Source organism: Suncus etruscus, chromosome 12, assembly GCF_024139225.1.
Source record: "Suncus etruscus isolate mSunEtr1 chromosome 12, mSunEtr1.pri.cur, whole genome shotgun sequence".
Lineage (NCBI taxonomy): Eukaryota > Metazoa > Chordata > Mammalia > Eulipotyphla > Soricidae > Suncus > Suncus etruscus.
In genome coordinates, this window is record NC_064859.1 from 3,844,884 (window position 1) to 3,858,037 (window position 13,154).

The following is a 13,154-nucleotide window of genomic DNA, read 5'->3' on the forward strand; positions in this document are numbered from 1 at the left end:
ATTGCTACCTGATTTACTGAAGACTTTTCCTCTTGCCTTACACTGGAGGTTCTAGGAAACCTCTTGCAGATCTTCACACATGACTCTTCAAGCCACACCCGCCTGAAATCAAACCAAAGGAGTGCTGTGGCCCCCTTGCCCTGCCACCCCAGCCTAGTCTTTCGTAGATTGCACTAATTTACGTCCCAGTGAGAATCAACACTGTAAGGGTCCACAGACCTGCTGAGCTGCAGCCGCTCACTGTGGGAGCTGAGGACCTACATTTTCAGTTTGTTCCTGTTGTCCTTGGGCCGACCCAGAGATTCATAGTCACACCTCTGCTGTGCTGCTCCCCAGAGATTAGGAGACTCAGACCCTCTGTAGACCCTCTGTAGACTCAGCCCTGGGGCTCCTCCGGAGGGGGCCAAAGCAGGGTTCTTTCTTTCCTATTTGTACCAAAGAGGAGCACAGTGGGGAGAGGAGCACTAGTGCTTAAGCTTAGCTCTGGGAACCTGCTCAGGAGCACTCCTATAGGACAGATTCCAGGTGATAGAAGACAGACAAACCCAGGAGGCTGAGGCAGAGGTCTGAGGGAGGGCAGGTGGACAGGCTGGAGAGAGAAGTGGATGGACGTCCTGGTACACCCCCCTCACCACCACCCCCCCCTGTGAAACTGACTTCTCACCAGTTTGCTCAGAGAGACATGGAGGCCTCAAGTGGATTGACATGTAGGAAACCCAGCCCAAAGCCCAAAGGGAGAAGAGTTTTGGGGTCATTCTTTGGGGGGTGGCATCTATCCCTCCGCCCAGGAAGTTGAGGCAGTGAGAGGTCAGCAGTGGCAGCAGATGCTCTGGTCATTCCCAGAGTGCCAGGCTCTGGCTGGCACCTCCCCCAGCAGGAGCGATCGAGGCCCCTTCTCCCAAGAGACAGGGTCTGATGCCCAGACTTAAAGGCTTTTAAAATCTCTTAGATGTGGAAAATATTTTTTCAAATCTGAAAATGCAGCTGGTAGAATTTCAACGGAAGCATAATTCATGTAAAATATATTTTAGTTGATATTTTGTAAAATGCACTTTTTGTGTGTGTCGACCCTGGTTTCTCAGATCTGTATTTCAGTGTTTACAAGGGAGGGAGGACTTTTCTCGCCTCTCTTTTGACAGAGATTAGAAGTACTTTAAGAAAAAATAATAAATTTGAGAAATTGTATTGATTTAGAAAAGGAAAAATTTCACGTGTCCTGTTGTCTTTGTGTATTTCTGTATGTGTGCACGCAGAGAGGATCACCCTCTATCTTAAGACAGGCCTAGCCTGGTAGACGGGTTTGAAGTCTAGTAAGCAAAGACCCAGGAAGATAGGGGGAAAAGCAGAAGTGGAGGGGTGACAAGGGGACCAGAGCCACCTGTTGTTTGTCAGATCAATGGTTGCCATCCATCATCCTGCAAGTGTGGCCTGGGTTCTGGTTCCCATCTACGTTGGTTCATTATGGAGATTTAACCTCATCTTGTGTGCTCATGTCCTTGGGGTTAGTAACCTCAGAAACTGACCAGGGCTTCAGTCTCCAACCACTGGCTTTAGGTTTAGCAAGGAGCCAGAGGCTAGTGATTGCCTGGGTGGCCCTCTGGTTCAATCTGGTCCCAGGGCCTCAGTGTGGGTTGTGTTCACGGGATAGCTAAGGCTGTGTGGTTTCCAGCCCTCTTCTGCAATATCTGAAGGTGTTCCGCTGTTCCTTCAAGGTTTGTTGGGCACAGGGCAACACCCCCTCATCACCACCATCATCCTAGATTCCCTTTAGCACTGCCATCTTTGACCATGGAGCCCAGGAAAAAAAGTAGTATTTTGGCATTTTATAGATGACACCTTACCAGAGGGTCCCCAGAAAAAGTAACCGGTCTTGCAACACTCATACACAGTATCTTGGACTTGTGGCTAAATTATCCAAAACCTTTCCCAACATTGATGTGGACCCCGTGTTCTCACGAGCTGTGACAAAGCCATCAATGTCCCCTTCCTTCCCTCCTTCCCTCATGGTCACTAGGATTGGGGCACCCTTAAATGCAGCTGCTTCCCTAACTCCCCTCCCCCTCCTGAAGTCTGATCCGAGGCTCCATCCTCCCCTTGATTCCTGCTGATCACCTGCTCAGCACCATAGGTCCTGAGGGCAGCTGCTCCTCCTGCCGAACCTTTCCACAATTAGTCTCTGAGGGGCTCCAAAGAAGAATTGAGGTCTTGGAATCAGATGGAACCCCAGGGAGCCTCAGCCTCCCCAGCCTCTCCTTGAGCTTAACAGTGGGACTGCCGGTGACACTGTCCCTCCGGGGGCTGTGGCAGTTCACGGAGGTGGTGGGAATACAAGACACCGGAAGGCATTTTGTACGCATAAATGCGGACCTGGGCCACGGCTTCCTTCTGATCCAGAGTGGCCTGGCGGGTCGCCCCACACAGAAGTACCTGATTGGCCTGAGGAAAGGCCGGGGTCCCTGTCATCCTGGCGCACAGCAGGCCCGTCTCTGCGCTAGGCCACTTGGCTATATGCTTCCACGGACTCCAGACAGAAGCAGCTCTATGTTCCCAGATTCTCGCCCTTCTGAATGCTAGCTGTCCTCCCGGTGGACCAGAGAGGCATCCACTTGCCATTAGCCCCTCAGCAGGTAGCGTGCCCATTAATTACTCCATTTTATTAGGATAGGAAGAGGGAAAGGAAAGCCGAAAACAGGCCCTGTCATTCCTGTGTCAGAGCCAGGAGAGAGTTAAGCCGAGGGCCATGGTTCCTCTTTAGCAGGAGAGGAAACTTGGGGGGTGGGGGGTGGCGCGTTGGGGTTCCTGGAGTTTGTGGGGGGGGAGTTTGCCTTGTCAGGGGGTGCATCCATCAGAGGTGTCCTGCACTCGGCCGTCCCAGCTCGGGGTTGGCCGGAGGGTCCTGGATGCGGGTCCCTCCGCACAGCCTCCTTAGGACAACATTTGGGAGAACTCTTTGGGGCCAGCTTTTGTCCTCGAAGCGAAGCCCGGACTGAGTGCCCGGGCTGGCGGGCGTCCCCTCCACCTAGCCCGCTCCGCCCCCCGACCTGAGCCCGCCTCCGCGCCCGTGTCACGGCGGGGCCCAGGGGCGGGGAGCCGCCGGCGGGATATCCGGCCGGGCCGGGGTTCCGCGCTGCGCCCGCCCGCTGTGCCCGCCGCTTGCTCCAGCCCTGCGTCCCTAAGAACCCCCGAATCGCCGGGCCCGTGCAGGCCCGTCCGGGGGGCGGCCATGTTCCCGCGCCCGCTGAGCCCGCTGGCCGCCCCGCAAGGCGCCGAGCCTCCGGGCCGTGCGCTCCGAAGGGCTCCCCAAGGCCGGAGTCGGGGCCGGGCCCGGGCGGGCCTGGGGGGCGCGCCGCTGCTGCTGCCGTCCATGCTGATGTTCGCCGTGATCGTGGCCTCCAGCGGGCTCCTGCTCATGATCGAGCGCGGCATCCTGGCCGACCTGAAGCCCCTGCCCCTGCACCCCCCGAGCCGCGAGGCCCGCAGGCCGGGGGCCCCGAACGCGGAGGCCGCGGACGCCGCCTCGCAGGTGCGCCAGGACGTGCGCAACCGGACGCTCCGGGCTCTGTGCGCGCAGCCGGGCATGCCCCGGGACCCCTGGGACCTGCCGGTGGGCCAGAGGCGCACCCTGCTGCGCCACATCCTCGTGAGCGACCGGTACCGCTTCCTCTACTGCTACGTGCCCAAGGTGGCCTGCTCCAACTGGAAGCGCGTGCTCAAGGTGCTCGCCGGGGCCCTGGACCACCTGGACGCCCGCCTCAAGATGGACCACCGGCGCGACCTGGTCTTCCTGGCCGACCTGCGGCCCGAGCAGATCCGTCACCGCCTGCAGCACTACTTCAAGTTCCTCTTCGTGCGGGACCCCGTGGAGCGCCTGCTCTCGGCCTACCGGAACAAGTTCGGCGAGATCCGCGAGTACCAGCGGCGCTACGGGGCCCAGATCGTGCGCCGCTACCGCCTGGGTGCTGGGCCCAGCCCCGCCGGGGACGACGTCACCTTCCCCGAGTTCCTGCGTTACCTGGCCGACGAGGACCCCGAGCGCATGGACGAGCACTGGATGCCCGTGTACCACCTCTGCCAGCCCTGTGCCGTGCGCTACGACTTCGTGGGCTCCTACGAGAGGCTGGAGGACGATGCCAACCAAGTGCTGGAGTGGGTGCGGGCGCCGGCCCACGTACGGTTCCCGGCACGCCAGGCCTGGTACCGGCCGGCCAGTCCTGAGAGTCTGCATTACCACCTGTGCAGCACCCCGCGGGCCCTGCTGCAGGATGTGCTGCCTAAATACATTCTGGACTTCTCCCTCTTCGCCTACCCTCTGCCCAATGTCACCCGGGAGGCCTGTCGCCAGTGACCCTGGCACAGACCAGGCAGCAGCTAGCTAGCTGCGGGGGACTGGTGGTGGCAATGCCAGCTTCTTGCTCTGTGACCAGTATTTGGGGGACACCTTTGCTGTAGGGCTGGGGGCTTCTTCTAACCCCAACCCTTGTAAGGTCCTATAGGCATGCCCCGAATCGCTCAGAAGATAAGGGCTGAACAGAAGATCTCCTACTGAGGGGCTGGTGAGGTGGCGCTAGAGGTAAGGTGTCTGCCTTGCAAGCGCCAGCAAAGGAAGGACCGCGGTTCAATCCCTCGGCGTCCCATATAGTCCCCTCCAAGCCAGGGGCAATTTCTGAGCCCTTAGCCAGAAGTAACCCCTGAGCATCAAACGGAGTGGCGGGGGGGGGGGGGGGGGGAGAAAAGAAAAGAAAATCTCCTACTGAAGAGACTTTTCTCTTTTTGGTTTTTGGGCCCCACCCAGCGGCCCTCAGGGGTTCCTCCTAACTCTGTGCTCAGAAATCACTCCTGGCAGGCTCAGGGGACCAAATGGGATGCCAGGACTCAAACCCAGGTGCATCCTGGCTAGGCCGTGTGCAAGGCAACGCCCTCCCACTGTGCTTTCTCTCAGGCCCTGAGGAGACTTTTTTGGGTGGCAATGAGTTCCTTGCTCTGGCTGGGCCTGATCTGGCTTTGCCAGTAAAGTAGCACATCTGTTCCAAAGAATGATCCTAGGTCTTTGTAGCTGGGATTGTGGGGTCCACTTGGTCCACCTTTATTTAACCGGTGGCCAAATCCAGAGGTGCACCAAGCATAGTACAGGCAGGTGCAGAGAGGGTGGTGTGAGTGACTACATACCCCAAGCTCTCATCACTCACACTGCCTGCTCCTGGGGGCTGAAGTCTGATCTTCCCTTAGGGTCCTGATCTTGTGCCTTTCTGCTCTGACTCAGAGTCTCCAACACATCCTACCCAGGTTCTTGCCTTGTTTCCAAGGAGAGGAAAGGGTTAGACCCTTGCTCATTCATCCTGGGATGGGATCTGGCCCTTCCAAAGACCTAGATGCCCAGTGTCTGGCTCTGGGGACCTGCTTCTTTTCCCAGATCGTGACCGTAGTGGCTCTGTCTGGTTGCCACTCACTGCTCTGACAAGTTTATTTAAACTTTGTACTTTTTTATAGAACCCTGGCAAAGGCTTTGCTTTCCTAATGGCTGGATTTTCAATAAAGCTGTTTTGTATACAAAATCATTAACTCTTTGGTTCTCCCTCCCAGCTCCTCTGTGTCCGGCAATTGCCCCCAGATCAAGAGAGTGATCTTGTTGGTAGAAATATCAAGACCTGGGGCCGGAGAGATAGCATGGAGGTAATGCATGCCTTGTATGCAGAAGGTCGGTGGTTCGAATCCCGGCATCCCATATGGGACCCTGAACCTGCCAGGAGTGATTTCTGAGTTGCAGAGCCAGGAGTGACCCCTGAATGCTACGAGGTGTGGCCCCAAAACCAAACCAAACAAACAAAAGAAACATCAAGACCTGGGGTAATTGACTTGGGCCACGCATTGCGCCAGTGCATTACCATGGAATTTGGGGGACTTTGGGGACTTCCCAGAGACCTTAGCTAGATCGTAGCTTCGCCATCTGAAAGACGACCAGGCTAGGAATGGCCCAGAACACACCTCATGGTCTCTTTCACATCTAACACAAGATTACTTCTTGGTTGAGAAAGTACCCCAGTGGAAATGGGGTTTCGTTTTATATTTATTCCTGGCATCTATAATCACCAGGAGGACAGACAGGTTGAGCAAGGGGCAACTCTTGCTGAGTTAGGCTCCATAGGAAGTTGTGGATGTGGTGGGAGGAAGAGTGCAGGCCTCACTGAATTCCATTTCCCTTCTCAGGGAAACTTCTCCTCTAGCATTTCTCCTCTAGCAGGGACTACAGGAGGCCCAGGGGAGATATGCAGGGCCAGGACTTGCCCTACCTTGTGTATCCGTCTCCTGACCTACCCCAGGAACTGCTGAACTTTCTGAGGATGTTGGGAAGGAGATGGCCATGAGATGGGGAAGGCAGTCAGCAAAAGCCCCCTGCAGATGCCCTGGCTTGGAGGAGCCATTTGAGAGGGTTCTCTGCCAGGATGCTGGATCCTATCTCCTGTCTCTGGGCATCTTCAGGGTCTTCTCTGCTTTGCTCTAAACACAAAGTTGATTACCCGTTTCCCCACTGAGATTGATTTGGGTGAGGTGACTTGTCTGTCTTGGTCGCTGGACATTTCCAGGGGCAGGCTCCCAAGAGGCACTGACATGGCCAGCAGGACTGAGAGAGAGCACTAACCAATGACATTACCATTCTGCTCCTCACCATCCACTGAAACAAAGCCACAGAGGTAAAAGTAAAAAGTCACCATCAGGTAAAAAGTGCCTCTAGGGTCCTCTGAGTGTGGAAAGGAATCTATGGATGCTCCCTGAAACCTGGATCACTCAACAGGCTGTTCTGGAGAAGCCAGAACACAGTCCACCCAGTGCCAGTGGGCCAGCTGCCTCTGACCACAGGTTTTGCTTCCTCAACTAGTTGCTCAGGCCTGTCACTCTCAAAGCCCCTAGGGGCCCCATCTGCATCCAGCTCCAGGATTTGTTCTACTCTGCCTGGAAATGGTGCTTGGGAAGCAGAGAGGACGGGAACCTCCAGGCTGAAGCTCTGGCAGCCCTTTTCACAGACCAGAAACTAATGCAGGGCATATGCGGTTTAAAGTGTTCTGTTGCCTCTCAGATGACTGAGTGGAGGGAGAACTGAGGAGAGAGAGATGGTGGAAGGTGAGGAGAAAAAGAGAAAAAGGGACCCTGAGAAGTGAAGGTGAGCAGGGTTCTAGTATTCGGGAACATCGGCTCTCTTTGTCACTCCTCACTTGGATTCTTTGCTAATCGCACTCCACCCTTTTCTTTATTTTTAATTTTTGCAAATCCTTTACCATCAGCCTTTACCAGTCCCAGCCCAGAGTGGGAAACTCCAGGAGTCCTTGATGTGGTTGGCTTATTGGCTACTCTCCTGAGCACAAAGGGTGCTGGGTGCCAGGGCTTCCTCGTGGCCAGAGCTGGATTCATGGGTGTGGGGAGGAGAGTAGGAGGTAAGAAGAGGAATTGCCGGGGCGGAGAGATAGCATGGAGGTAAGGTGTTTGCCTCGCATGCAGAAGGTCGGTGGTTCGATTCTCGACTTCCCATATGGTCCCCTGAGCCTGCCAGGAGCGATTTCTGAGTGTAGAGCCAGGAGGAGCCCCTGAACACTGCCGGGTGTGACCCCAAAACAAACAAAAAAAAAAGAAGAGGAATTGCCCAGACAAACAAGACACACCTACATTGGCACCATCAGCCTCTGAGGGACTTGGTTTGCTTTCAGGAAAATGGTCTTGTTCAAAAGAGCTGCCTCTGACATGGTAGAGAGGTGTGAGGGTTCAACAGCTGTAGCGGGGCCTGTGTTTTTAATTTCTTTGTTTATTATTTGGTCGGGGAGCCACACCCAGGAAGTAATAGGAAAGAAATAGGGATGCGAAGTGACTCAAGTGGGCAATCCCTAAGGTGGAAAGAGGGGGGCTCTCAGGTCTCAAGCCCCATAGAACCCTATCTTATATGGGCAACCACCTGGGGTGCATAGCAAGTTGGGGGTCACTAGGGAAGGGTGTTCTCAGGTTGGGCTCTCAGTCTTGTCTTCTGGTTCATTCCCCTGATCACCAGGTCAGCTGACGTCCACTCACAGGGCTGAGCACACTCTGCACTATGCTCCTCATTCTCCTGGTTATCTAGCACATTCCACTCCCATTCTCTGGGTGTCCGGTTCTCCAGGACACTTCGTTCTCCTGGGCCCAGAGGAGGGGTGCAGACTGAGGTTAGAACACTTCTGCTCTCGTACTGCACAAAGGTCCCCAGCCCAGGTGGGAGTTTCTCTCAGGGAAGCTGATCCTGAGACCACTCACCTAGTCTAGAGCCTTAGCTAGCGGGGAACCAAAAGCCCTAAACATCTCCAAGATGCATCCTGTCCTTTCTCTGGTCAGACCTGACTGTGTCAAGAGCTGCTTGTGGCTCTTGCACTGGGGCTGGGACTGGAGTCACTCCTAGTAGTTCTTGGGGGCTCTGTGGTTGCAGGGATTGAAGCCGGACTGCTTCTTGGAAGTCTCTCCCTAGCTTTATTTAGTCTCCTTCCTTCCTTCCTTCCTTCCTTCCTTCCTTCCTTCCTTCCTTCCTTCCTTCCTTCCTTCCTTCCTTCCTTCCTTCCTTCCTTCCTTCCTTCCTTCCTTCCCTCCCTCCCTCCCTCCCTCCCTCCCTCCCTCCCTCCCTCCCTCCCTCCTTCCTTCCTTCCTTCCTTCCTTCCTTCCTTCCTTCCTTCCTTCCTTCCTTCCTTCCTTCCTTCCTTCCTTTTCTCCCTCTTTCTCTCCCTCCCTCCCACTTTCTTTCTTTCTTTCTTTCTTTCTTTCTTTCTTTCTTTCTTTCTTTCTTTCTTTCTTTCTTTCTTTCTTTCTTTCTTTCTTTCTTTCTTTCTTTCTTTCTTTCCTTTTCTTTTATTTCCTTTTTTCTTCACCATATATATGTATATATACATGTATGTATATGTATAGTATTGTACTATCTTTCTGGCCCCTCATCTCTTTTACTACTGACCCAGCCACTGCCTGGTTTCCAGCAGGAGAGAGACATCATTCCCCTACAGGAAGGCAATAAAAGTAACGACTGCTCCTCCAGATTGAGAATACCAGTGTCATAAACTCTGCTTACAGGCATCACCCTCTGGATTCTTACAATCCAGCAGGAAAAGAAAATGTTCCCATTGTGTAGAAGTAATTAAACCTAAAGGAATTATCCAAGGAGGTGGGTGAGGGAATGAACAGACTCAACCAACCTTCTCACTGTGCGAGTGTGTCACCAGTACATTGCATTTGCTGGCTCAGTTCATTTTCTCTTATTTTTGCCCCAATTCTGCTTCTTAACATTCCACATATTATTTTGCCCACAGTTCTCTTCAGCTATTACACAGGTCTTCAGATTTGTCTGCCCCAAGATTCCACTCTAATAGCACTGGACCCAGAGCACAAATATATTAAACTTTCGGCTTAGGTTAGTCCTCTGACAGCAGATGCCAAGACAGAATTAGACACACAGGAAATTTCTAGCAGATAGGGCCCCTGAACATTGCCAGGTATGACCTGAAACCGTCCAAAATAAAAAATAAAGAAGACTGCAGAGAAAGCATCCTGACAATTACAGGATGGCACACTTTCCAACACCCAGATGAAATTCTGCTTTAGACTTGCTGGGGAATAGTGAACGTCAAGATACCCACGGGCCAGAGCATGGATCCCATGCTCCTCTGTGATGCGTGAGGCACATGTGCTGGGATTGTGGTGTTCACACACGTGTCCCAGGAGTCGTGCTCTCCTCTAACATCGGATTAATTGAAAGTTCACTGATGCACGATGTGGGGGCCTGTCACACCACTCTTGGTGGTGCTCACACACATCTGGCTGCAGTACAACTGGAAATCGCTTGTGGCAGCAGAATGGTAGCTGGCAGTGCTGCCAGGATTGTGCTTGGCACACGGGGGCACTTGAGGTTTGAACTCATGATCAAAACAAGGCAGATTCTCTCAGCTTAACAGCCTTCTGGGCCTCAGCCAGCTATTTTCTGGTTGTTAAAAAGTTCCTTCTATCGGGCCCGGAGAGATAGCACAGCGCGTTTGCCTTGCAAGCAGCCGATCCAGGACCTAAGGTGGTTGGTCCGAATCCCAGTGTCCCACATGGTCCCCCGTGCCTGCCAGGAGCTATTTCTGAGCAGACAGCCAGGAGTAACCCCTGAGCACCGCCGGGTGTGGCCCAAAAACCAAAAAAAAAAAAAAAAAAAAGTTCCTTTTATCAACAGAACCTCCGAGACTAATGCCAACCAGTCGGCATGGCCAGGTGGGTTTGTGGGCTCATTTCTCCCTTCGAGAGAACCCATTATGAGAAGCATAATTGATGTCATGACTAGCCTCAGCTGGTTCCCTCTTTTGTTTTGGGGGCCTCATACAGAGGTTCTAGGGACTCCTCCTGGCACTGTGATGGGCTCTACTAGTGCTTGGAAGACTGAATTCATTCCCAGAGATGCAACTTGTGTCTCCAGCACACAAAGCATATGCTCAGTCTTTGAGCTATTGTTCCATCTCTGGTGACCATCTCTATCTGCTTCATTATTGGCATTGTACCCCTTATTTCTGCCAGATGGAGGACATGGGTAGCAGGCCGTCTGTAGGGTTCCCCCTCTGGCCTCAGGGACTATACTTCCCACCCTTCTCTTCCCAGGGTGCTTGCTCAGTCTTTTCCATACAGCTATACCCTCATTGCTGCTACTGTCAAACCTATTTGTTTCTAGCAATGTCTTCTGGTTGTTATTGTTGAGTTTTGGACCACACCCTGAGGTGCTCAGGGGCTACTACAAGCTCTGTGCTTGGGAATCATTTCGCGTGATGCTTGGTGCTAGGAATTGGACCAGGGCCACTGCTATGCTAAGTCTGTACTCCAGCCCATTGAACAAGATATTGTCCCCCTTAATTATTCATCACTTTCTGTGTGACTGCTACATTCAGAGATACTCGGGAGCTTACTTCCAACTATGCTTAGGGGATCATGTGGTATGAGGGATTGAATCTGGGTGTCCCATATGCGAAACATGACCTCAACCCTTTGAGCTCTTGCCTTGGCCCTCTTTGCAATTTATTTATCTCAGTATTTTTTCTTCTTCTTTCTTTCTTTTTTTTTTTTTGTGGTGGGGGGGTCGTACCCGACAATGCTCAGGGTTACTCCTGGCTCTATGCTCAGAAATTGCTCCTGGAAGTCTCGGGGGACCATATGGGATGCTGGGATTTGAACCACCATCCTGCATGCAAGGCAAATGCCCTACCTCCATGCTATCTCTCTGGGCCCACTCAGTATTTTTTAATCTTTTTTTTTTTCAACCTGTTTCCTTCCTGTGACCTGATCTCCCTCTCACAGTTTGGACCGTAGCCTCACTTATTTGATGTTGTTCTATAAACCTCTTGTAAGATGCTGGGAGTCCCCAAGGGCCACTTGATCCAGGGGTAAGAAACATAAATTTCCCTAACTTACTGCATTATAAGCATATACGTGTTGTGCATGTCTGTGCATGTGTGACTGTCACTGGCTGTTGACGAATGCTCTTGCTCCTGACTCACATCTTGCAGCTGAGAGCATCATTTGGAGGCCGGGGCTGGCGGCTGGTACCCGCTACTCCCAGTCTCCAAGGGCATCAGTCCAGGCTTTCTCCCCAGCAGAACCTCTAGTTGGCTGTCAACTCTGGGGCAGTCCAAGAGGGAAGCAAAGAATCCTTTATGAGTTTTTCAGGACCCATGTGCTGTTCCTTAGTGCATCCCTGCTGGCCCAGCTGCCACAGAGGAGGACCCTCTGTGGGGAGGGGGAGGCACAGAGGCAGAGAGCAGTTCAGCCTCTGGGCTGGGATGTGGCTCAGTGGTACAGCACATGCTTGGCATAGGTGTTGGGGGTGGGGTTGCTGGCTTTGATGCTCAGCACTGAGAAAAAAAGAAAGGAAGAATTTGAACATTGGTTCAAACTGGGCCATTGTGAGGGAACTGAAGGCATGGTTTCCTATGCCTCCACCCTCCAGCAGGAAAGCTGAGCCAGTCTCTGCCTGGGACTGGGGTGCAGTGAGGGGTTACAGTTATGAGGAGCTTCAGGAACTCAGAAGCAGAAGCCTAGGATCCCTCTACAGCCACTGGCCCTGAATCTCAGGTCAGCTGGCTTCACCTCCCAGACTGTTTGCAGATGGAGGGAACCAGTTATTCGACCTCACGACCTCACAGCAACCCAGGGGGCAGGAGGTCACTAGGATCCATGAATCTTTTCTCTGTTCTCAGCCCTGGATCTCCACCAGGGCCCCAGGGCAGCAAAGGGACAAGAGTGCAAGATCCTTGGCCAGGTGTCCATCAAAGCAGAGCAGTGCATGCGCTGGAGACTAGCCAACCTGAGCCCATGGTCAGTTGCCCAGAGGGGCTACAGGGCATCTGGCCAAAGGGCATCTAGCAGGTCAAGAATGGTGGGGTTGGGCCCGGAGAGATAGCACAGCGGTGTTTGCCTTACAAGCAGCCGATCCAGGACCAAAGGTGGTTGGTTCGAATCCCGGTGTCCCATATGGTCCCCCCGTGCCTGCCAGGAGCTATTTCTGAGCAGACAGCCAGGAGTAACCCCCGAGCACCGACGGGTGTGGCCCAAAAACCAAAAAAAAAAAAAAAGAATGGTGGGGTTGGCTAAGCAGGGTTGGGGTCATTAAGGACTTCTAGTTGAAGGGCTCAGCCAAACTGGGGGTTAAGGCACCTTGTTAACCCAGGCAACCTCCCCCAGTGAGAATTTGAGGTGAGCCTGTGCCAAAGAAACTGCTAGACATAGTAACTGGCCAGTGCCCTGAGAGGAGCTCCTGGGACCTGGTCAAATGTCCCTGATAACAGCAGACAAAGCCTTCCTGCGAGTCCAGGAACAAGCAGGAGGCCCCAGGCAGGAGAACAGGCACCTCTGTGATCCTGCAGTGACAGCTCTGGGTTTTGTCTGGGTTTCAGCCTGGAGATACAATACAAGGGGAAAGTGGTTGCCTTGCATGTGGCCAACCTCAGTTTGGTCCCTGACACTGCCAGGAGTGATGACACAGTCAGGTGTTTCTCCCTGCCCCTGAAAAAAAAAAGCTATTCAGTCCAAATATTCACAAAGGAAAGGAAGGTAGACATGGGGGAATGAAGGCACTATTGCTGTGGCAGAAGGACAGGATGACAGAGGGGACTCAGCCCAGCTTTCTCCACTGCTGA

At 53.4% G+C, this 13,154-nt stretch overlaps 1 protein-coding gene across 1 annotated transcript; it reads left to right on the plus strand.

The window, feature by feature from the left end:
* Positions 1-3,223: 3,223 nt before the first annotated feature.
* Positions 3,224-4,458, plus strand: CHST14 (carbohydrate sulfotransferase 14). Its single transcript, XM_049785201.1, has one exon. It carries the CDS (start codon positions 3,224-3,226, stop codon positions 4,343-4,345), a length of 1,122 nt encoding a protein of 373 aa, XP_049641158.1. The 3' UTR covers positions 4,346-4,458.
* The last annotated feature ends 8,696 nt before the right edge of the window (positions 4,459-13,154 follow it).